Source organism: Psammomys obesus, unplaced genomic scaffold, assembly GCF_907164565.1.
Source record: "Psammomys obesus unplaced genomic scaffold, mPsaObe1.curated_primary_1811, whole genome shotgun sequence".
NCBI classification, from domain to species: Eukaryota; Metazoa; Chordata; class Mammalia; order Rodentia; family Muridae; genus Psammomys; species Psammomys obesus.
Window position 1 is genome coordinate 11924502 of NW_026596131.1, and position 23513 is coordinate 11948014.

The 23513-nt window shown below is 51.4% G+C and overlaps 2 protein-coding genes, 1 long non-coding RNA gene and 3 other non-coding genes across 6 annotated transcripts; 4 read left to right on the forward strand and 2 right to left on the reverse strand.

Moving 5' to 3' along the window:
• Positions 1-275: 275 nt before the first annotated feature.
• On the forward strand, positions 276-4269 carry LOC129665419 (uncharacterized). The gene is made up of 5 exons (XR_008718376.1): positions 276-371; positions 813-996; positions 1283-1366; positions 2681-2787; positions 4028-4269. It is a non-coding gene; the product is annotated as an uncharacterized LOC129665419 (long non-coding RNA).
• LOC129665824 (small nucleolar RNA R38) lies at positions 1135-1212 on the forward strand. The gene has a single exon (XR_008718432.1). It is a non-coding gene; the product is annotated as a small nucleolar RNA R38 (small nucleolar RNA).
• Positions 2509-2590, forward strand: LOC129665825 (small nucleolar RNA R38). Its single transcript, XR_008718433.1, has one exon. It is a non-coding gene; the product is annotated as a small nucleolar RNA R38 (small nucleolar RNA).
• LOC129665826 (small nucleolar RNA R38) lies at positions 3041-3118 on the forward strand. Its single transcript, XR_008718434.1, has one exon. It is a non-coding gene; the product is annotated as a small nucleolar RNA R38 (small nucleolar RNA).
• Positions 4270-5155: 886 nt separating the features above from the next.
• Positions 5156-23354, reverse strand: St6galnac2 (ST6 N-acetylgalactosaminide alpha-2,6-sialyltransferase 2). Its single transcript, XM_055592049.1, has 9 exons — positions 23160-23354; positions 18771-18831; positions 14307-14481; positions 13581-13749; positions 12984-13122; positions 10441-10544; positions 8566-8649; positions 6988-7087; positions 5156-6153 (listed from the first exon to the last, which is right to left on the reverse strand). Exons 1-9 carry the CDS (start codon positions 23279-23281, stop codon positions 5986-5988), a joined length of 1122 nt encoding a protein of 373 aa, XP_055448024.1. The 5' UTR covers positions 23282-23354; the 3' UTR covers positions 5156-5985.
• LOC129665413 (uncharacterized) lies at positions 8650-9513 on the reverse strand. The gene has a single exon (XM_055592050.1). It carries the CDS (start codon positions 9511-9513, stop codon positions 8650-8652), a length of 864 nt encoding a protein of 287 aa, XP_055448025.1.
• Positions 23355-23513: the final 159 nt, after the last annotated feature.

Genomic DNA, 23513 nt, shown 5'->3' on the forward strand with positions numbered 1-23513 from the left:
CCTCGGTTTCCTCATCAGTCCAGCACCCTGGAACATGCTCTGCCTCCCCAGCCTCAGCCAGGGACCGCCCATGTTCTCCACAGACCCGGCTTCCCACCCCGACCCTCTGCTGCCCCCGCTGGTTGCCACTATCTTACCCCCTTCTCTTCACTCAGGCAAAGGAGACGACTGACACGTGTCAACGGTGGTTTTAGAACTACATTTCCCATGAGGCCTCAAGACAGCGAGAGTTGCGGCGAGATGGGGGTGGGGCGGGAAACTGCGCGCAAGCGCAACCTCGTCCTTTCCGAGCTTGTGCCGCGTGTCGGGAAGTTATGGCTGCTTCGGTCCGTGGTGCATACTCACTGAATAGCCTGGGGGTTCGGGTGTTGGTAAGCTGTGGAAAAGGGGAGGTGAGGTTTTTGTACTTCTACCGTCGACATGGTCGCTCCAGAGGTGAAGTGGCAACCGTGTGCCCCTTTCCTTTGCTATTAAAGGCCTTGGGTCTGGTATAAGAAAATGCTTTCCAGGCTGCGAGGAATTTTATGTGGAAGGGTTGAAGCCCGTTTTGGCTTCTAACTCCCATCTCTGTGGGGCCAGGGCTTTCAACCTGGGCAGCCGTCTGCCTCACAACCAGCCACGTGCAGAACATGCAGCCCAGCGGCTTTGGGGTGTCCATTGAGGGTGGTGGCCCCTATTCCAGAGCCTTCGCCCGTGAGTACGTGTGCCCCGTAGTAGTGCCTTGACTTGTGTAACGACTGCAGGTTGTAACAAAGGGGATTTCAAAGTAAAAATCCATTGTTTTAACGTGGCATGATTTTCTTTCCCCGAAGGCATTACATTGGCACCTGAGGGGACACGCTGCAGGTTCGTCCCGGAAGTAATGGCCGGATCCCTGAGAGTAAATGGTCCAGGTGTGGTCACCACGGGAGAAGGTAGATGGTGGGCATCTGCCTCATGACACTTCATTTTGAAGCTCAGCTAGAAGACTGCCTGTTGAACCCTGAGCCCATTTAGGTAAGAGTTCTACCCAGAGCCCAGAAGACAGGTGTGGTCTGTGCCAATGTAATTTGGGCCACTGATGTCATTCTCAAATGACCAGGGATGAAGGGAATCTGAGTTTGGGTTGGCTGGGATTTAGGAATTTGTGATTGGTTGAGCTGAGGATGATTTAAAGTTATCCCTGTCTGAAATGACGTCTTTTGTGAAGAGTCGTGGTTTACTGAGGCTCAACTTATAAGACCTATTTTGAGGTTAAACACGTTAAGGTTGCATCTGTTAAAATGAAGTGTGTTGTCTTTAGTCTTTTCAGAGTGGAGCTGTTGGCTCCTGGAGACAACCGTTGTATAAGATGTGGCACATAGAGCCTCCATGATGACTCTGCATGGTAAGAGCCTCTTCCCAGAAATGCAGGGGCTGTGGGTGTTGCGGGATTGGCTGTCCAGATGAGGGAAAGCCTCTGCTCTCACAAGCTGTATTTACCATGTGGGAATACAGAATCGCTCCTTGCTGTGCTGCCAAGTAAACTGAAGCTTAGGGGACTCTGCTCAAAGGTACGTGAGCAGCTGTTGCCTTCTAGGGGACATCTATCTAATCGTGCTGGGTGGGTGTCCTTGACGGCACAGGACAGCCATTCTAAGGACATGTTGCACCCAAAACATCAGAGGCAGAGCTGCATTTTAGACAGTGTTTATTGTTGTTTGGGGCCCATTCTAGATTACAGATGTGGGCCTACCACTTGATTGGCACAGAACCTTGTGTCTTTCCTAAAGCAGAATTGGTGGTTTCCCAACCTGGATGTATCTCAGGACACCTAAAAAGTTAAAATTACCTATTTCCTGGATCCACCTCTGCCAGTGGATGAGAACAGTTCTGGGGTGGCAAGCGGAAACAGCTCACTGGGGGATCCGTTCTACTTTGAGCTTAGGTTTTTTTTTTTTTTTTTTTTTTTTTTTTTTTGACATGGTGTGTGTGTGGTCCTACTCGTCCTGGACTCCCTTTGTAGACCAAACTTTGAACTCACAGCTATCTACCTGCCTATCCCTGAGTGCCACGATTAAAGGAGTGTCCCCCACACACCCTGCCAGCACCGCCTATTTTTAAGTGGCTCTTGGGATAGATTTTTTTTTTTTTTTTTTTGACAGAAAACGTGCTTGCTTTGTGTAACGTATAAGGTGTGATAGATGCAGTCCTTCAACTGGCTCACTGAAGTAGGGGGTGACATACCATTTCAGGCATTCTGTTGAGTCTAGAAAGACTTGTCAGATACTCTGGCTATAAGACAAGCTGCTGCTGGGTGTGACATTTTTCACTCCAGAGTCTGACCATGTAACCTAGGTTGTCCTTGAATCTCTTAGGTAGCACAGGTTGGCTGCCTTGGCTTCCTGTAACTCCAGTTCTAGGGGATCCCATGCCTCTTCTGGTCTCTCCAGGCACCAAACACACGGTGCACCCACGTACGTGCAGTCAGAACAGACGTAAAAATAGCTTTAAATTTCCTGTGCACAAAGGCCGGCTGTGTTGTGGGAGCTGAGTCCATGATGATGTAAAGTTATCCCTGTCTGAAGGCCAAGAGGCCTTTCTGTGTGGATTGTGGATGTCTGAAACTCAGCCTCCCCAGCTTGCCAGGCAGGCCCCAGATGTGACTTTTAAGTGAATTGGTTTGTTTAGAGTTAACCTTGTGTGTGTCCCTTATCACCAGGTACAGGCTCAGCCCCCGTTTCTGGGCCTGCGAAGGATGTTGTGGAAAGCCACAGGACCCAGAATGATACGAGTAAGCAGAAGAGCTTCCCACATAGCTGGTGCAAGGTGAGATAGCTCCCTTGTGACAAATGAAGCAATTGCTCTCCTCTCTGTAAGCCTTTGCTCCCTTTTCAATCTGAGATGAGTCTTAACTGTACACCAGCACATAGCCTGTGACTTGCTATGTAGACCTGCTTAACCACAAACGAATTTGAGGTCAACCTGCATCTGCCTTCCAGGTGCTGCGATTAAAAGCATGCATCACCATGCCTGGCCCTTTGTGACTTTTATGTTCCTGTTTTGTGTTCAAAAGAAGCCCATAAGCCTATGATGGATGGTTAGTTATCCCTGTCTGAGATTTTCAACTGAGGGAAAATAACTCTGTTCTGAGGCTTAGGGGCGTGGCTCCATGTTCGAAGAAATTCAAGCTTTATAAGGGATCAAGTTGAATAGACTCCATAGAGAGTTGTGCCAGCCTTCCAAAGCTGGAGGTCTAGTTGCCCTGTTAATCCTCCCCCACCTTGGGTGCTCTGGTGGCAGAGCCCCTGAGTAGGCTGAAATGGGAGTGAAAGGGTGCTTGTTGCATATTTCTAGAAAATGAATGCTCTTTAGGAGGAGACAGGAATGTAAGGCTTGTGCCAGCTTATGCCATGAGAAGGCTTAATGACTCTGTCCTTGCCTCTGCAGCAGTCCTGATATTTAGGAAAGAAGGTGCCATGACCCTGGTAGCCTCCTCACCACAGCTTAGGTCCTGTCTGAATGTCATGGCTGCCTGGTGGGCACCAGAGAAGCCAGAGAGAAACTAGTGGGGGTGGGGTGGACTCTATCTTCAATAATGCCTATTTCAGGGTCTAGCTTGAAGTATGTCCGTTGTCCTTTTCTGGGGAAACAGGGAGGTGTGCACAAGGCTTACACTGAGAGGGAGTCACATTTTTGTCTCATCACTAAAGCAGCTGCATTTGGGGTGAGATCTACCGAGCGCAAGCTGCCCACGGCCTGCAGGGGAAAGAGTGAAGGCTCAGCTTCGCTCCTGAGTGGACTCCAAGGTTCAGGTCCTCAGAGAGTTGGTTGAATATAAATATTCCTGGTGCTTCATGAGAATCCTTTTCTGGCCATTTGCCAGAAACTTCGCTTTCCTTAAAGTTCTCATCCCGCATTGGCACTTTTGATAGTTCCTGCCTGTGCGCAGTGCATATAATGCCTGGTAAATGACGGGTGGGAATTCTAGCACTGAATCCTAAATAGTTCAGTTTTAAATCACTTAGCTATCTGTTTCCTTCAAATTAATACTAATTTTTGTTTCCAGGTTATTGCCTTGTAGTGCCAGAGAGAACCTGCTGCCGCTCTCCCAAAGAGAGAGCAGGACAAAGTCAACTGTCTACATTCACCTTGGGAGGCCTTTGGCAGCTGGTGAAGGCGCCCAGACAGGAGGCACTGGGGAGGCAGGTGTTCAGCCTGGAACACAGTTCCCACAGTGAATTTCCTGGGAAGTTGATTGATTGACTTTGTGTTGTGAAGTACAAATAAAGTTTATAAACTTTGACTCAGTGCCTGTGGATGCAGAGAATCAGGTCTTTTGTGTTGATCTGCTAAAATTGACTTTGCTGCTTAACACTGCCTGATACCTCACAAATGCAGGGGTGATGGGTTGGAGAGATGACTGTTGAGCACGGGGCTGCTCTTCTAGAACACCCGGGTTTAATTTCCAGTACCTACCCAGTGGCTCACAGCCACCTGTAACCCTAGTCCTAAGGAATCTGTACTCTCTTTCTGGCCATCATGGGTACCGGGCATGTAAGCGATGCATAGGCCAAAACAGGAAAACACTCGTACACATAATAGATCTTAAAGTCAAAGGAACATCGATAAAAGTACTGCTAATGTGTGCACATGGATGGGCTCAGAGGGTGCAAGGGAGGTAGGAGTTTAGTACCCTGCTGTCAGCTGTGTGAGGTCCTGGAAGAACTGACAGGACTGTGATGAAGTTAGCTGGCAGGACTCACGTTTACCCTTGTTCTAACTTCTGCTTTTGGGACAGCAGGAAGAGGCTGTAGATTCCATGGTAACTAAACCCCAGGCTGGGTCTCAAACTATTAGCAGGCCTGTCTCAGCCTGGAATTAAGGTAGGAGCCACCATGGCCACTCTATTGGATTTGCTTTTGTTTTTTGAGACCAGCTCTGGGTGGCTGGCCGTGCTGGGAATAAAAGTGCCTACCACCACTCCCAGCTGTCTTGAGGTTTCTTTTTTAAGTTGTTAAGGTCAGTAGCTATCCCCGTCATTTTTCCCAAACCACAGAACTAAAGGTCAGTCCTTAGCCTTGGGGTGTCTGACCAGCAGTCTCCATAGCTACCCATTCCCCAACCCCAGCCTTATGCGGTTTTAGGGACTGTATGATGGTTGGATGAGACTGGAAATGGCTCATGAAACTAAAGTGCCTCAGTTGGTGTTTATTGAAGCTATGATGTGAGGGTGAGGGTCCATCACTCAGTAATCCTGTTGGTGACGAGAAATACATCTCCAGTAGGACTTCTCTCAGTGGTGGTAACGTGTGAGGCTGGTCAGCTGCTGGTACCTCCCATGATACGGTACTCGGCGCTTACAACCCGGGTCTCGGTGCATGTGTCTGCTAGGTAGTCTCTGTTCTGAGCGCCACCACACTCCTTCCCTCTAGACTGTCTTCTCCTTTACCAACAAAAAAGGCAAAATGGTCATCCATCACTTACCCTATTTTCTAGCCTCAAATTACACTCTGCCTCTGGTTCTAGCCCTCTCTCCGAGGCAGAGGTGTTGTCCGAAAGCTTAAGGTGTCCTCACAGGTTGAACGGCTTGGCATGTGGGAACTGTGCCACTGGTTTCAGCTGGGGGTGGGCCTCTGCTTGGTCTTGCTTACGGGATAGCCCTGAGTACTTGAATATATGTCTAGTTGCTCAGGAGCAGGTGCTGGCTTTCAAATACTTAGCTCTGAGACATACCTGCCTCTTTGCTAGTGAAGATCATTGTCTCATTTTGTGGGTGTTAAAAGTTCAATTTTAAAACAAATCCTGCAAAGTAGCCTGCCCTCCCTCGGCCAAGACCCAGAAGGCTTTTCTTGAGTCAAGACGGTCCCAGGCGTTGTGAACAGGCTCTGGTGATGTGATGGCCATGGGTCTCGGTCTCAGTGCCCACTGGTGGGAAGTAGAGGACCAAGGGGAGTGTTGCCTCTTCCAAAGGTTGAAAGGTCAGAAAAAGTGCTTTTGAAGCAAAGAACTCTGGTACTTTCGGTGTCAACGCTGGTACAGCCAAAGGATGCCGGCGTTGTGCAAATCCCGCCAGAGCGCGGCTTCCAGGGACAGATCGTGGTTTGCGTAGAATATCAGTGGTTTCTTTTCTCGGTCGAAATAGTGGTCTGAGTATTTCTGGTAGTTGCTTGTGATGAATCCATAGGCACTGACCTGGGCAAGGACAGTCACAGCATTTGTTTACTTGAAATAGTGTGCGGTCCCCAAATAGGTTCCCTTGTAAAGATGGAGGAAGCAGATAAACAGTTCAACATGGGGACTGTGCCCTTTGAACACATTCTCGAAGATGGGCCTTAAGCCCATCGAACAGAAGGGGAGGTTAGTAATTACAGATGCCCCCGTTCGGGCAGTGGGGCAGAGCTGGGTTTGCCACCTGAGTGTGATTCAGACATCATGAAGTTCAAGGCTGGAAGCAATCACCCAGGACTGCAGTGACTGCGCTTGAGAAAGACCTGCATTGGACTAGGTGAAGTGTACAGGGCCAGGGTGGTGGCTAACCTCCATCCCTCAAGCCTTTAGAGGGAATCACAGCCTGATTAAGGACTGAACCTAGGGTCTCATGCTTCCTTCATCTGCATTCCATACCCTGCCCTTGAAAACTCGGCCTCCCTCTGCCCCCTTTCACATCACCAGGCAGACCCTACTTTAACCACAGTTTTTTGGGGTTTTTTTTTGGGGGGGGGGAGGTGGGAGGTGGAAGGCTGACCCATGCCAGCTCCAGGACATCCCCAGCCAGTTCTGAGGTTTTTGTTTTCAGAAGAGCTGTTTGGCCAATTGCACCTTAGATACCACATACAAAAAGGGAAGCAGGGCAGGAGGATGTGGGAGCTGAAGCAAGGCTGACCCAGAACCGACCCCCCTGGATAACAAACAGGCTCCCTTGCCCCTGAGGCTGAGTCACACTGGACAGCTAGCCTTGGGCCACACTGAGTTCTGCTGACAGCCAGGCTCTGCGGCCCTGGCTCCTCTAGAAGACCGCCTACCTACCTGGTCACAGGTGTGCAAGGCTGTCAGCAGCATGAGCGCTCCTGTGCTAGGCATATACATGTCTCCAAAGCGTGTGTTAATCATCTTGGATTTCAGAAATCTGGAAGGATATCAGAAACCGTTGAAACCTGAGAAGGGGCTAGGGAGAGCTCGGTTTGTAAAGCCCTCGTCACACAAGCCTTATGACCCAGTTTGGCTCCCATGGGGTCATAACCCATGGGATGGGAGGCAGACAGCTGAACCCCAGGTGCTCAAAGGTCAGCTAGCCCAGCCAACAGAACAAGCAACAAGACAGAGACTATAGGGTGACACAGTGGTTGTGCCCTAATCTCCATGTGTTGTTCCTGTTTGCATGCAAACAAAGTTTTTTTTTTGTTTGTTTGTTTGGTTGGTTAGTTTTTGGACACTTGGTTTCTCTGTCGGCTGTCCTGGGCCCACCTGCCTCTGCCCCCAGGAGTGCTGGGATTAAAGGTGTGGGCCACCCACACCCAGCCCTCCCCACAAAGATTTAAATAAAGACCTGAGAAGGCGTTGAAAGCCTGTTTGATGATTGCAACTTTACTCCTCCCCCTCCCCCGGGCTGGAAAAGTTCAGAAACTGGCCCTTCTTCTACTCTTTAGGGAAAATGCAAGTGTGAGGATTTTAGGATGAAACAGACACCTTATAGGGGTGAGGTACTCGCCTTTCTCCCATTCTACAACTGAGATCTTCAGTGCTTGGGCACATACTGTTTTTCCTCTTTAACCTGAGAGAGAAGCTTCTCTCCCCCACACAACCTGACCAGCAGGAAGCACAGGTGAGCAGGGAGCTCACTCAGATCCTAGCTCTGGGTTCATTGTTGTGACAGTGTCTGCAGGTCCTGACCTCAGACCTGGGTTCAGGTCTAAGCTTCACTGGGCAGGTCACACAGGCTCACAGGACTTCCACTGGCCTCCATCCACCCACTGCTTTAACCACGTTCTGTTGAGATGTTGGCCTTTGTGGTGTGCCGTGGGTGTCTCAGCTATAGGGTGGCTAGCACTGGGCATCACTACGGGACCTAGGCACTGAAGGATGTTTGGCAGCTCCTTGGCCTGTACCTACCTGGGGGGGCATCATGACAACCAAAATATGTCCTTGCAGAACCAAACACCCACCCTATAGTCCCTCATTATTGCAAACTACTAACAGGAGGAAAGGGTTGGGTGGGGGGGAGCATTGAGGGATGGAAGGAGGTGAGGTCAGGCTGACCGCTCCCCTCAGTTCTCAGTGGCTTTTGGTGGGCTCGGTTTTAGAGCTCAAAGTGATGACAGTAGACTTTTAGCCCCCAACACCACTGTGCGCCTTCTGGCTTTGTGAAGGTTCCTTGGATTCTGTTTCTTGTGGTGCTGAACCACCTCACCACCTCCATTAAGGTAGTAAAGACAGCAAGTAAAATCACAGAAGCATTTAGTACACTTGGACACACGGCACTCAGTAGGGTGCTGTCCCGGTGTATAGTGAAGGAGGCCCATCAGGAAGGTGGTCCAACCCAGGGTAGGTGTGAAAAGGGAAAGGAGGGGGTGTCGGTCCTCCCGTCTCCCACCCCATCCCCATTACCTCTCTGTCAGGTAGCGGATGAAGTCTGGATGCAGGAGTTTGAATTTCCTGGCAGAGGTTTCTGGTCCGAAATAGATGTGAGGCCTAGGTCCCACGATAGAAGTGGACAGAGCGTCCAGCACCATCGTATTGAAAGGAGAGCGAAGGGAGGGTTAAGCGCCTGTGGTAGCGGTAGGGCCGGGGCTGGGAGTAGAAGCGGGAGAACGGGGTATAGAAGGTGGCTGGCAGCACCGACGGCACCACGTGCGGCTTCCCCTTCAGCAGGACCTCCGTCGGTGGCGTGTAGGAGAGGGAGGACGGGGGGATGAACAGGGACGGAGGGGTGGGGAAGGAGCAGTGCACCTGGGGAACGTGAGGGGGCGGTGGCAGGAGGGGGAAGTAGATGGAGTCAGGGGGCGGGGGCGGGGGCTGCCTGGTTTCCTGGGCCTGGCATGGAAAGGGACAGGGAAAGCACCGATTGTAAGGAAGAGGTGCTGTCGGGGGCTGGAAATAGGGGGTCTCTTTCATGAAACGTGGCACATAGGGGGCAATGTAGGAGGGGATGGCCCGGGGCCCGATGTAGGAGGCCGAGTTGACAGGGCTATGGGAAGGGGACTTGGAGGGTATCAGGGAAGGGTTTCGAGAGAGGGATTTTAATCCAGTCTGGGAGGGAGATTTGGAGGCTGGAGGAGTAGGGACTTGAGTAGACCCTCGCGGCACATGTTGAATATGAGGACTTGGAGATTGGGAGGAAGCCCGGGAGGACGGCTGAGAGGGCACTGGGGTGGGGTTATGAGATGTTTGGCGGGTGGGAGTCCCCCCTCGGGTGGGGGAAGGGGAGGGGGAGGGGGCGGCGCCTCCAGAGCTCGGGAGGGGCTGCTGGTTGGTTGAATTGTCAGCGTGGTTAGACCGGGACTGGGATGGGGACTGGGTCGGGGATGGATTAGGGGTATGGGAGGGGGAGCTCATTGGTGTTAGGGAGGCTTATGTCCACCCAAAGCCTCTGAGGCAGTTCCCCCCAAGAGCCCATTCCCAGCATGTCACAGAACCCACCCTCTCGGCTCTCATGACGCCAGGGAGCAATTGTTAGGTAATCACAGGGTGGGGGTGGGGCACCCAGCCCAGCCTGGTGTCTATCATTTCACCCATAAAGAGCCCCCCACCCCGAAGCTGCTCCAAAGAGGGGGTCACATGTCCCAAGAGCCATGAAAGGGGTTTGGTCTTCTGGCCACAGCAGTAGCCTAGGTTTCTAAGGCACAACACACTGAGAAAGCTCAGGCTAGGGCAGAGTCCTGGGAAGGTCTCCTACCTGCTAGGATCAGTGACAGGGACACTAAACCCAGCTCTTCGTTTCCAGAGTGGTGTGGAAAATGGGCCAGCTGCCCTCACTCTCACCCTCCCACCTGCCTGCCTGTCCTCTAGCAGGACAGTTGGGACAGCAGCTTAGAGTTGAGGGGGCCAGGTCTTTTCACCCCTTGAGAAAAATCTACCTCTCATCCAGCAGGGCTACCTGGGCCCCGAACCCCTGAAAAAAATGGGAGCCCTGCCAAATCTGCCCTTAGCTTTAACTTCAGGCTTGGCCATCTGAGCTTGGCCTCATTCCCTCTCCATTCACTAGACAGTGTTCTGTGAGTCCTGTGGCCCAACCCACCCAAGGGTTCTCAGAAGTGGCAGCCACTGTCAGCCAGGTTACAATCCCCAGGGCTAAATTATGCTGAATATTTTAGAGATTAATGAATTTTGGAAAGAGAGTTTTCCCTTCAGACAACTCACACCATAGCCAGGGCTAACGGACCATCAGCTAGCTGCTCTATCCAACCATGGATCCTAGGAACAAGGGGAGAGGCTCACTGTGTTCCCAACTCCCAGAGGCTTACACTCCAGTCAGCTGCTCACCTGTCCCCTTGATCAGGACCTTCTGGAACACTCACACCCAGAATGGCAGATCTCAGCATCAGGTATTCTCGGATGCTTGAGGGGATGAAGATGTAGCGCAGGTCCTGTCAGGGTGTCAGACAAGGCTGCCTTCAGCTCCCCAGGAAATAGTCCCTCCACCTCATCTCACCACCCAAGCTTGCGAGGGTTTCCTTACTAGGCTGCATTCCCCCCTGGGAGGAACATGGGTGGTTTCAGTGTAGACTCACAGACCTCTGATAGCCCTCCCTGTAAGAGGTGAATGGCATGATCGCCCTTCCCTTGAGGATTGGCTGGACTTTTGTGACTAGTGCATAGAAGCTTCTTTGTGTTTGTGTTTTCTTTTTAACACAGTTTCAGCTGGGCATGGTGGCACACGCCTGTAATTCCAGCACTCAGGGAAGCAGAGGTAGGTGGATCTCTGTGGGTTCCAGGCAAGTCTGGTCTACAAAGCAAGTACAGGACAGCCAAGGCTACACAGAAAAACTGTCTCAACAGAACAAAACAAATGAAAAAGAGAGTCTCATGTAGTTTAGTCTAGTCTCCAAACTCCCAACACAGCCAAGGAACTTCTGGCGCCTCTGCCTTCTGAGCCTCCTGCTAGACTCTAAAACTAGAAACTAGATGGACTGGAGCGATGGCTCAGTGGTAAAGAACACTTGCTCTTCTTCCAGAAACCTGGATTTGGTTCTCAGCACCCACATGGTGGCTCACAACCACCGACAACACCAACACCCTCTCTGGCCTCTGTGAGCATGGCCAAGCATGGACATGGTGCACAGACATACATGCAGGCAAAACCCACACAAAATCTTGCAGACTGGGCCATAAAAGGTGTGTGGCTTCCCTGCTCTCCCTGAATTGCTCCGTCTGGGGAAAGTGAATGAACATGCCATGAGGACTCCTGAGGGATCGCCAGAAGGGCCCAAGTGAACAAGACCTGTAACATGGCCATCCTGACCCCAGCCCTACTCCTGCCTTCAGAAGACAGCAGCCCACTGCCTGAGCGATAAACCCTTGCTAAGCCACTCCCAAATTCCTGACATGCTGACTTGATGAGATTAGATAAAGGCTTGCCATCGCAAGTGCGGTGACAGACTGCCACAGAGGCTCTATGGCCACATCTTGTTCTCTCGAGAACTGATAGCTTCCACAGTGGGGACTCAGTGCCTAGACGCTATGCTGAGGACACTCCTGAATGTCCTGATCAGAGGCAGAAGCTTCTAAAAACATGGCCCATCCCCTTCTAGACCCATAGAATCCCTCACCCTGCCTGTGGCACCCAGAGAGATCAAGGCAGAAAGTGAGTGTGGAGGGAAGGCCCAGGGGAGAGGACACCAAGGTCGCCTTCACACTAGCTGTGACCCAGGCATGAGACTCAGTTCAAGATGAGATGGCTCAGTGGTTAAGAGGACTTGATTGCTCTTCCAGAGGTCTTGAGTTCAATTCCCAGCAACCACATGGTGGCTCATAACCATCTATATTGAGATGTGTATGCCCTCCTCTGGCATGCAGGTATACATGAAGATAGAGTATTCATATACATAAAATAAATTAAAAAAAAAAAAGATGTCACACATTATTCTCTGGGTGAGTAGTGTAAGGGAATGGAAACATCTCCAGGGGGCCTAGATTTGGGTAATTCTAGCTTAATGTCTTGCTAAGCATCCCAAACATCTTAGCATTCCCCCCCACCCCCATCCCCCAAGACAGTTTCACTGTATACCTCTAGCTGACCAGAGGTATACAGTGCTATGTAGACTAGGCTGGCCTCAAAAACCTCAGAGATCTGCCTGCCCCTGCCTCCCAAATGCTGGGGCCAAAGGTGGTGTGTACCACCACCATGCCTGGTAACCTCTCAGTAGCCCTTAGCTCTGGCACCTGAAAACAGGTCTGATGATCCCACACAGACCAACTGTGACACTTGCCATGCCCTGTAGCACTCTGGGAACAATATGCCCTTGCACTGTGCATAGATAAGGGAACTCTGGGGTAAGCACTTGAGGTTTGAACCTGGGGCCTTCTGCTGACTTGCTGCATGGAAGGACACTGGGCTTCAGTCTCCTCCCCAGTGAAGTGGGGTTCACAGGGTGCCCATCTATATTCAGTAACTATTAACCCTTCCCCTTCCATGCTTGAGAGGCAGCCCTGAGCCAACAGAAAGAATGGGGCAATGTCCAGCAGATCTGTCTTTTGCTCTAATGTCTGCCTCAGGTGGCCAAAATCTTTCTGTTTTGTTTCACTGAGACAGGACCACTCTATATGTAGCCCTGGCTATTCCTGAAACTCACCATGTAGATCAGGATGGCCTCGAACTCACAGAGATCTGCCTGCCTCTGCCTTGGGAGTGCTGGGATTGAATGAGGGTGCCTTTGGCCAACTGGAAGGTAGCAAAGATCCTAATACTACCTATCTGTCCACTGGACTGAGAGTCTGTGAACCCCAAGGTTTTCCCCATGGAAGAGAGCCCCTAAGAAGACAGCACCCACTGTCAACCCTCATGGTTCACCCACTGCTGACCTCACCTGCCCTTGTGGTACAGAGGTGAATCCCAGGTTGGAGTAGGAGATGAGAGAATTCTTCATGGTGTTCACGGTGAACCCGTAGAAGGAGATCTTGGTGCCCACATCGCGTTCAAAGCCTTTGATCACTGCTCCATTGAGTCTGGCGCCAGCAGGAGCCTCTTAGCGTCTCTGCAGCAGCACCAGGCTGTCTGGCTAACTTCCATCCCCATGGCTCTGCCTCACCTGTCCCCATCCTTCTCGTCTGTATCCTTCCCCCACCCATGAGAATATCTGTTTGGGGTCTAGCCTCAGCCTCACTTCTTGGGTCCTCAAGGGATGCTCTCTGAAGGGGCAATCTAGGCCTGGGGACCCTCCCAGGCTCCTCATCACTGGGCAGTTGCGCTCTGTATTTAGAGTTGGACTTGTCTTGGTCTAAGGCAGCGGTTCTCAGCCTTACTAACACTGCGACCCTTTAATATAATTCCTCTTGTTGTGATGACACCCCCAGCCATAAAATTATTTTCGTTGCTACTTCATAACTGTAATTTTCTTGCCCTGGCCTCAGGGCTAGCAGAATGCCAGCTGCCCACCCAGTTCCCTGGCCCCTGTCCTCATTACCTGAACACATAGTCATGGGCATCGATTTTCTGACCCTGACGGGACCCGTTCAGAATGCCTCCATTACCCACCACAGCACAGCGAATGCAGCTCAGAGGTCGTTCCCTGGAGGCGCCAAACAGCCCCGCGCTCTCGGGGTCGCTCAGAAGTCTCAGGGTAGAGACAATGGCTGTGGGTGAGGACAAGGGGGAGCCATGAGGATCGGGCTGTTGTCAGGCATTCCCCAGACTCTCTAGCTTGGGACCTATGTTATGCAGGCCATCCTAGGGTGGGGGAGAATGGGAGTATCGGGGTGGAGAGAAAAGGATAGGGGGAGCTTAGGTGGCCTGAATATCTAGAAGAAATAATTCTCTAAGACTGGGTACACTCCAGAAGAAAAGAATTCAAGGCATGGGGTGGGTCTGACTGAGGTGGTGTGTGCCACAAATAGCCACGCTGGTGCTGTGGAAGGCCCTTTAACTTGTGATGTCAGACCACATTAAATACTGGACATCTGCCATGCCAGGGCGAACCCAAAACAGTGAGAGGCACTGAGCGAGGAAATCTCAGCTTTGTCCTGGGTGCTTGGATGAAGGGGGAGAGAGAGGCAGGAGTCACAGAAGAGCCCCTGAGGGTCTCCAGGGATGCTGTGGAGGCAGCCAGAGCTGGTACACAGGAGGGCCAACAGGGGAGAGGAGGGGCCAGCCAAGGCAGAAGGCAGGAGAGAGGCAGCAGGTAGCAGGTTACTTTGGTGGGAGAGCCCCTGCCATCCGTAGGGGGCATTGTGCTGGCTCAGATTGTTCCAGAGCCCTTGGGTGAAGAGGCCTTCCCACAGCAGCACTGGGGTGGAGAGATCAAACAGGCACCGGAAACGATTGTTCTTCTGAATGGCCAGGGGAAGTGGGTGTTGGCAAAGGCGGCTCTGGGGATGAGAAGGGGAGAGGGCTAAGCCCACGAGGTGGGGGTGAGGGGTGTTTCTCCCCTGGAGCCTACAGACCCCACAGAATTCAGAAGCCTGAGCTTCCCTTACTCCTCTGGAAGGGGCCATCCCTGGAACCTTTGGCTGAGCCAGCCTGTGCTCCAGCAGCCCGAGGTCAGGGACATTTCTGGATTGAGCCTGCCCAGCCCTTCCTTGCCCAGAGGCCATATGTCCGTGTTTCAGTGGCTGTGGTTTCACCTCCCAGTTGGGAAAACTTTGGGTACTTTGTAAGCAGTGAGTGGGGCCTGTGTCTTCCGTGGATTCAAGCCCAGGACTTAGAGTCTGTCAGCCTGACCCAATCCCACCTCCCAGCATCGGTTTCCACTGAGAACCTTAAAATGACCCTGTGATGTTTTGGACCTGATGTGCCTTTCAGGTAGCTTTATCCCCAGCTCGTGAGGCTAATCATGGAGAGCATTTGGATCACGAGAGCTCTTCCCTTTATCAGTTGACCCATAGATGGATTCATAATTTAATGTCGGCTCAGCATAGTGATGCACACCTTTAATTCTAGCATTCCCGAGGCAGAGACAGCAGGATCTCTGTGAGTTCAAGGCCAGCCTGGCCCAAATACAGAGTTCTAGGACAGTCAGGGCTACATAGAGAGACTCAAAACACCAAAACTACTACTTGTCAGTTCACAAGCCAAAGCACTAGCCAGCTCCTAGGTCGCCTACAGCCTGATGTCACCACCTGCTGCCTGCAGCCAGCTGTGTGCCACAGGAGCTTGAACTGAGCACCAGATGAAAAGGACCAGCCGGGCTGGAGGGATGGCGCAGTGGTTAAGAGCACTGTCTGCTCTTCCTAAAATGAACCCGGGTTCGATTCCCAGCAACCACATGGCAGCTCATAACTGTCTGTAACTCCAGTTTCAAGGGATCCGACACTTTCACACTAATGCACATAAAAGAAAAAAATATTAAAGAAAAAGGACCAACTGGTTACTGCACCACTCTCTCTGCCTCAGTTTCTCTCCCCTGTGCCTGAGGCACCTCCCTTCCCCTGTCTCTCACTCTTTCTGTCACTCCACCTCTGTACAAATCTCTTCATACCAGTTCTGTTGTGGCATTTTAAAATAGATTATTATACTACTGCTACTGCTACCAGTACAAATTTGATTGCATCATTGAAAGAGGGTAGAAACACTGCAATGAGCCTCGCTGGAGGAAGCTGGTCACGGGGGGGGGGGTATACCTTGTCCCAGGGTGCCCTCGTGTTCTCTCACGCTGCTTACAGGCTGCCAGGATGTAAATGACTCTGTTTTACCATCTGCTGTCTCCCATGATGCCATGAAACCATGAGCCAACATAACTTCTCTTCCTTTGAAGTTGTTTTCTCATGTGTTTGTCACAACAACAGAAAAGGCAAAGCATCAGCCTTGCTTGGAAATAAGGTGTTTGTGAATATCATCAGAATGAGGTCTTACGGGCTTAGGCTTCCCCTAAACATGGCTAGCCCTAAATACCAGCCTCCTAATAATGGAACAGTGTGAAAAACAGAGGCCATGAAGTAGATAGATGTGGAGATGGGGTGATACCAAGCCAAGCTGAAAACAGAAGATGAGGGGGCTTCCTAGAGCCTCGGGGTAAATATGGCCCCTGAGGTCCTTTAGCATTCAGAACCAGTGGAGAGTGCATGTGTGTGTTTATGCCTGAGAGAGCAGCTGTCCCACAGACAGCCAGAGGCATCAGATCCCCCAAGAGCTGCGGCTCTAGGAGGTTATGAGTGAGCTGCCCGATATGGGAGCTGCAGACCAAACTTGGGACCTTTGCAAAAGCAGACCACGCTCTAAGCCCCAACCTCTGTTGTTTCAAGTCACCTAGTTGGTGCCCTGAATTCTGGGGGCCTCAGGAACAGGACTTCACTTAGGGTCCTTCTGGGACAGTGAGGTTGTTAGCAGGCCCCATTCCAATCTGTTGCTTTCCCACAGTGCTGAGTCTCACACAGCCTTGGTGTGGGGGTGGGGTGGAGCTCTGTTACTTCTGAATAAGCTTCTTTGTCAAGCTGTTGATCAAAGGACAGAGAAGGAAATGGCTGTACAGTGGTTTCTGCTATCACGCAACATATGAGCATCCCACACTGTGCAAAAATGATGCAATGAAACCACAGGGCATGTGGGGGGATGGAGTGAGTGGGGTAACACTCAAGAACGTTGTCGATGGTTTGTTAAATCAAAGACAGATGGCGGATGTCACGCAGCCAGCCAAGAAAACTTTTGACTTTGGCCTAAACTATGGCACCTCTCCTTGGAAAGACCGGAGGTTTGCTGGTGGACAATGGTGTCTGAAGAGTTAGCAGTCAGTAAGGGACAGCAGAATGGCAGAAAGAGGTTGGCTGCAATCAAACAGGAAGCTGTAAGAGCAGGTGTGAGTGGGTGAGCCCATGGCCCAGGTAGTAAAGTAGGTGGATGTTTCTGTATAGTCCTGCATGGTTCAGTTCAGTTGGGTGCCCTTTCTGTGTTTATCTTGTGTCCTCACCAACAGACAGATGCACCTGACTCTTCAATATTTCCTTAAGATGAACCAGGCGTGTTCCAGGTCGGGTGACATCACTTTTGTTCTGAGCCATAAGCAAATCCCTCTTTCTGGTCCAAAGTGTGGGAATCCAACGGGCCTTGCTGCTTGTAGGACCACACTTCCATCAGTAACTCCCACAATCAAAGACTCTGGGTCTGCTTGCCCTCCTTTCTCTGGTCCCTGGGTATCTAATATGTTAAGATGGGATTTCCCCATCTTAACACCTTGGAACACCTTGGTCCCCATGGAACACCTTGCTACATGTGTGCCCAAAAGTCAGAGCAATGCCTGTTTTAAACCAGCTGGGACGATGTGCCAACTAGCCCCAAGTAGAAAACCTGTTGGAAACTTAAAAATGGCCTGACCCAAGCTCTCAAGATGTTTATAGCTTCTCCAGCTGCTAATCATGTGGCCACAACCTGTTCCACACCTTATCACCTGCCCAGAACCACTTGTTCCATCTCTGAGTGACTAGGCTATCACTAAATTCTTGAACACAGGGACATCTCCGCCCCTCCTCCCCCTGAGTCCCTAAAACCTCACAAAACATGTCCAAGTCTGGTCTCTTAGGTACCAAAGTCAATGCTGAAGCCTGTATTAATACACAAAAGACACAAACTGCCCAGTTCAACCAGTATGAGGAGCTGGGGTGGCAGAGAAAGCTGCATACCACCCAGCGTGGTATGCTGGGTGGCCAGGGCTGGGGTCAGATCAGGGCTCCCAGCCCAGTGGCACCGATTACTGCCGAGCTGGCCTGGGCAAGGCACTCACTGCTCCGTGCCTCAGTTTGCCTCTTTACCATTTACCTAAAATTGAAGAGCAAAGTGCTATCTAAGATTATGGACCAGAGTCTTAAAGGTCTAAGGCCCTCGAGGCAAAGATGGGGCATTCCCCAGAGCTTGTGATTTCAGTGAGCAGGTGGACTGAGACTTATCAGAACTAGATTTTGGAGGAATAGAGCAAAGAAGCCATTCAACACAAAGATACACTTTTAAGGGGCCAAGAGATGGCTGGATGGTTAAGAGAGCATATTGCTCCGTAGAGGACCCGGGTTCCGTTCCCTGTACCCACACTGGGTGGCCCACACCTGTCTGTAACTCCACTTCTGGAGGATCCCACGCTTTTTAGGTACCTGCGCACGCATGGCGCAGTACATACACACAAGCAAACACATGCATGCTACTACTAATAAAGAAATATTAAAATAAACGATATTAACTTTAAGAAAAGAGACAATTCAAAGGTGCTGGAAAGATGCCTCAGTGATGAGAAGCACATACTACTCTTGCAGAAGACCTGAGTTCAATTCCCAGAACCCACAACTGCCTGTAATTCCAGCTCTGAGGGGTTCTGCTGCCTGTATCCTCTGTGGTACCGGTACACACACACACACACACACACACACACACACACACACACACGAACACATACACACACATTCAGACACACAGTTCAAATAAGGACACAATCTTGAGGCTCCCAAGAACTTTCCAGCTGGCTACACCCTGGAGGCATTTATCTATCTACCATTTTCTGCTGGGATACAGGAAGCACTAGTGGCCAGGTCTAAGATTCCTGGAGAGGATGGATGTTTTACCTCGGTGCTGGTGGAGGTCCAAACAGATTAGACCCAGAAGCCTCAAGAATGTTTCTGTTTTCTTCTCTCCTCCTAGCTAGACCATGCTCAAAGCGCCCCAGAGCGGTGGACCACTGTACCTTTCTGTTTTCGGAATTCGATGCCTTGGGTTCAAAGAATGCTCGAGGTGACGTGATGCTCCTGGTGGGAAAGGCAGACATAAAGGGGGTCCTACCAGCACTCAGAAGCTTCCAGGCTGACTTCCTCAGCTCCGAGGCTGACAAAATGCCAGGGTCCCCAGACGTTTAGTCCTCTGATCCTGATTCTGCACCCTCTTTAGATGTACAAATTCAGCTTGCACCATTACTCAGTTTGTAGCATTATTAGATGTACCATGACTCAGTCACGTTCTGCCTACCTACAGAAACCATGTCGTGTCTCTCAGCAAGGGGCAGAAATGCGGAGCTTATAGGAGCAGGGGTGGTTAAAATATGAAAATATAAAACAGGAAAGATGGACAGTCCCTGGAACTGTGACTGCCTGAGAGGTCTCCTGCCAAAGCCCCAAGAGTTCAAGGCCACCCTCTACTACATAGGTTTGAAGCCAGGCTGGGGATAGTGACACGGAAGCAAACAGCGACAGCAGAAGCTTGAGGCATGGGAGGGTTTACATGCGGCCATCTCTCGCCAGCTGTCCACTGAGTCTCGGTTTCAGGCTCTGCCCAACAGTACTTGGATCCCCTGATTTGTTGGAAGGAGCCCAAGAGAACAGCTAACTTAGCCCACAGGAAGAGGCCTTCTAAATGTCAGCCATTGTCTCTCAGGGGAAAAAGGAAGGGCCCAGGCACTATGAGGCCCCAGGACAGGGGGAAAGGATGGAGAAGGCCCATTCCGAGGGTGGTGGCCATGTCCCAGCAGCATTAGGGAGTCCAGGGGTGTGGAGAGCCTGTAGTTTTGCCTAGGAGGTCCTGAGCTCACTGGGCCAGTTCTGAGTTTGTAATCTGTGCGGCCCTTTTCCCCAGGTTTCCAGTAAGAACCTGAAGGGATGATCGCTTCCCCTCCTCCACTAGCCAGATGTCCAGCCCTATAATCCTGTAGCTCCTCCCTCCTCTGAGGAGCTGAGACCCTATGTGCTCAGCCAGAACTACCTGGAAGGAGCCTGGCAAGCGTCTACACCCAGCCCGTCCTGAGGTTCTGATAGCCCCCAATCTCCCCTCTCCACCCCACCTCAGCCGATCCTGAGGTTCTGATAGCCCCCAAGCTCCACTCTCCACCCCACCCCCACCCTCTGGTAACTGTCAGGCAGTGGGCCTTGTGAACTCAAAGGGGAACTGTGGGCCCACAGACTTGGGGTAGCAGGACGAAAGTGACTGGAACGGGGAGGGGGAGGATAGATAATGGGGACTCTCCTGAACTTTGGCCCTCACCCCAAGCCTAATGGGACCTCCTCCCAGCTTCCTTGGGTTTGGTGACTTCACTGGCCACCCTCTCAGGAATCCACAGAATCCACGTTCTTCCTGTTACCCAGGCCTCCCTTAAAGGGAGTTAAGCACCCATACCCCTCTGTGAAGACTCTGAAGCCTGAGAAACAAGCACAAAATGTACATTTTTGTAAAACTAAAGGCATTCTTCAGGTGTGGAGGCACCTGCTTTAATTCTAGCACTCTAGAGGCAGAGGCAGGGGCAGGAGGATTATGAGTTCAAGGCCATCCTCAGCTATATGGCATGTTTGAAGCTAGTTTGAGTTTTATGAGCTACTGTCTCAAAACAAAGCAAGAAAGTAAATGTAGATATACTCAGCTTAATTAAAACAAAACAACAAGACTGTATAATGTGTATATGTGTGCTGTGAATGTGTTCATTTATCTGTGTGAAAGGGCAGGGGCACTACGGAGCACTCATGGAAGTCATAGGGGGCATTGCAGCATCCAGGGCGGGAAGGATGTAAGAGCCTGACGATGGGGGAGGGGCTGTGAAGCACTGTCCTCAGGGCACGACATGGCCTTTGCAGTCATGAACTCAAAGGAGCTGCAGTTAGCTGCCTGCCTCCTCTGTCAGCAGTCCCTGGTAGGCAGGGGCAGAGCTCTTGGAACTCTCCTCTCCCTTTGGGAAGGATTACTGAACGGATGGATTCTGGGGATGGGAGGGCCGTGGCTATTGTTATCAGTTGTGTGCCCACTGGTGAGCCCACCAGGCTCCAAAGGTCAGTTCCACACTCATGCTCACACAGATCCTTGGTTAAACTCAGGAGTTTATGAAACACAGCAAAAAGGCAAGGGGCCTTACTAGAGGGTTCGGAGAAAGGGCTGCTGGTGGGACTGGGCTGGAGACAAGAGAGGGTGGAGGGTGGGGTGAAAGTCATTAGAATCTATCATATACAAGTATGGAATTTTCTGTCTCTCTTTTCTTCCCCCCTTGGGTATTTGAGACAGGGTTTCTCTGTGTAGCCCTGGCTGTCCTGGAACTCACTCTAGACCAAGCTGGCCTGGAACTCAGGGATCCCCTGCCTCTGCCTCCAAAGAGCTGGGATTAAAGGCATGTGCCACCACTGCCCAGATGACATACAGAATTTTCAAAGAATAAATTTAATTTAAAAATATTGGCTATAAAAAGAAACTTAAAAAAAATTCTCAGGCAGGAGAATCTTTTGGAATCAGAGTCTTGTGGGGAGATGACCAGGTCCCCCTAAGGTGCAACAGGGGCCCCCTGGGCTCTGCAAGCCCAACCACTCTCCGGCCTGGCTATCTCTTGGCCCCATTCACAGGAAGGATGCTCAGCTTCCGGCTATACTCAGAAAGCCACCTGCCCTGCTGGGCTACCTAAGCCACCTCCTGCAGCCAGGCTAAGTTCTAACCTGCCTCTTCTCCCCCATGTTCTGGTTTTACTGCAGCAAATGCCAACTAAAACAAGGAAAAGGACAGGCTCTTGGTTCATACCAGATTTTGTCGGGTTTTTGTTGTTGTTTTTTACATTTCGTATTGAGGACGGAACCCCAAGACTTCATGCATGAAAGGCAAACACTCTACCAACTGAGCTACACGCCCAGTCCCCGTATCAGAGTTTGAAAGGAAGAGAGAGCTCTTGAGAGAGGAAAAGGTTTGGCCACATTGCACTGGGGAGAGACCTCTAGGCCTTCGACCCTACACAAAGAGTTACAGTCGACTAGGAACTGCTGAGAGCTGGAGAGTGGGTCCTCCACAGCAAAGAACCCACCAACGGCTTATCCAAACCAAATGGCCAGCCCCAAAACATACATACAAGTAACATTATACAGACTGAGCAGGCTCTGTTTAGAAAGGTAAATGTCTCTCTCTGTGTGTGTGTGTATATATGTATGTATATATAATGTAACAACAATTAAGAAAAAAGAGGTAGGTCAGCAATTTAAAAAAGCAAAGAGGAACATATGGAAGATTTTAGAGGGAGGAAAGGGAAGGAGAAATGATGTAATTATATTATGATCTCAAAAATAAAAGAAATAATAAAAACATTTCTTGAAAAGGAAGAGCCTAGTTGGGCACTTCGGATGCAGGTCTTTAAACCCAGCTCTCAGGAGGCAGAGGCAGAGGCAGGGGGGATCTCTGTGAGTTTGAGGCCAGCCTGATTTACAAAGAGAGTTCCAGGACAGCCAGCTCTACACAGAGAAACCCTGTGGAGAGAGAGAGAGAGAGAGAGAGAGAGAGAGAGAGAGAGAGAGGGAGGAAGTGCTTTGTTAAGGTGTAATCTAGGTGAAGACATATTAAACCCACTGCAGGATGTTGCCAGCTAAGGAGACTGTATCAATTGTTTGCAAGCAACTTTCATGTTACTTTTGCAAATGAGGTGTGTCCTTTAGCTAGACACTAGATACCCATTTTTTTTTTTTTTTTGCAGAAGCAAAAGCTAGCTAGGAGGAGAAAGGGTGGTTGCTGAGGTCTCTGAAAGTTGCTGTATGGGCTCTTCCGGCCCCCTCCAGACCCAGATTCTTGCTATAGCTTGGCTTACCTCCCTGAAACAAAGCTAAACCCTCTGGAGGCTCCTTCAGTAGGTGGAAGCCTCAAATAGGCCCTGAATTGGCGTCTGTGCAGGTGCACACAGAGCTCACCTTTCTCAAGAGCAGGCCCAGATGAAGCTTATCAAATTAACCACTTAAACAAATAATAGACCCGAATAAAAGGGAGCCAGATGTAGGTAGGCCTGAGTGCAGAGCCCAGAGTGAGCGGAGCAGAGAACTGGTCACCTCCTGCCTGAAGAGTAGGATAAAGTTGGAAAGCAGGGAACTTGGGTCCCTACCCCAAAAGGGGATCCAGGAAAAGTGGCAACGGGGAGCTTCCAATTAGGCCTGGATAAAACTGATCAAAGACATCAGGGTCGCCAGTGTGCTCCAGGGACGGGGATGGGGCGTGGTGGTGGGACACGCAAACGCAGGTACTCGGGGCAGCATGAGATTAAAAAGTGAGTCCCTGCCACGCCAGGGTTTCCGCGGGCGGCGGGAGAGCTGCGTGCGCGCGCCCTCCCCGCGCCTTGGGCGCAGCACCCCGCAGCGCTTACCTGGCGGGGGCCCAGGTCTTCCGGGACCGCTGCCCCGCCGAGGAGTACAGCAGGAAGAGGATCCCGGAGCCGGTGGCCACCAACAGCAACATCCGGAAGAGCCAGCGGCGCGGGAGGTCCATGCGAGCCCGCCCGGGGTGCGCCCCGTCCGCCGCCCTGCACACTGAGCTCCGGGGCGGAGAGGCCGGTCCCTGTGGGGCGCGCGCAGGCTGCTGCCCTGCCCTGCCCCGCCCTGCCCACCGCGGGCCGCCGTGGCGCCTCCGGCTCCTGCAGCTGCCCCTGTGTCCCCGCCAGCCCCGGGGCCGCTGCAACTCCAGAGACTGAGCGTCTGTCGGGCCGTCCCCCGAAAAGCCG

Bases quoted from the DNA above. Each gene is read 5' to 3' on its own strand.
- LOC129665413 (XM_055592050.1), bottom strand. From the start codon at position 9,513: ATGAGCTCCCCCTCCCATACCCCTAATCCATCCCCGACCCAGTCCCCA.
- St6galnac2 (XM_055592049.1), bottom strand. From the start codon at position 23,281: ATGGACCTCCCGCGCCGCTGGCTCTTCCGGATGTTGCTGTTGGTGGCC. The intron at 18,832-23,159 runs GTAAGCGCTGCG...CTTTCCCACCAG, and splicing joins AAGACCTGGGCCCCCGCCAG to GAGCATCACGTCACCTCGAG. The intron at 6,154-6,987 runs GTAGGTAGGCGG...GTCCTTGCCCAG, and splicing joins CCTTGCACACCTGTGACCAG to GTCAGTGCCTATGGATTCAT.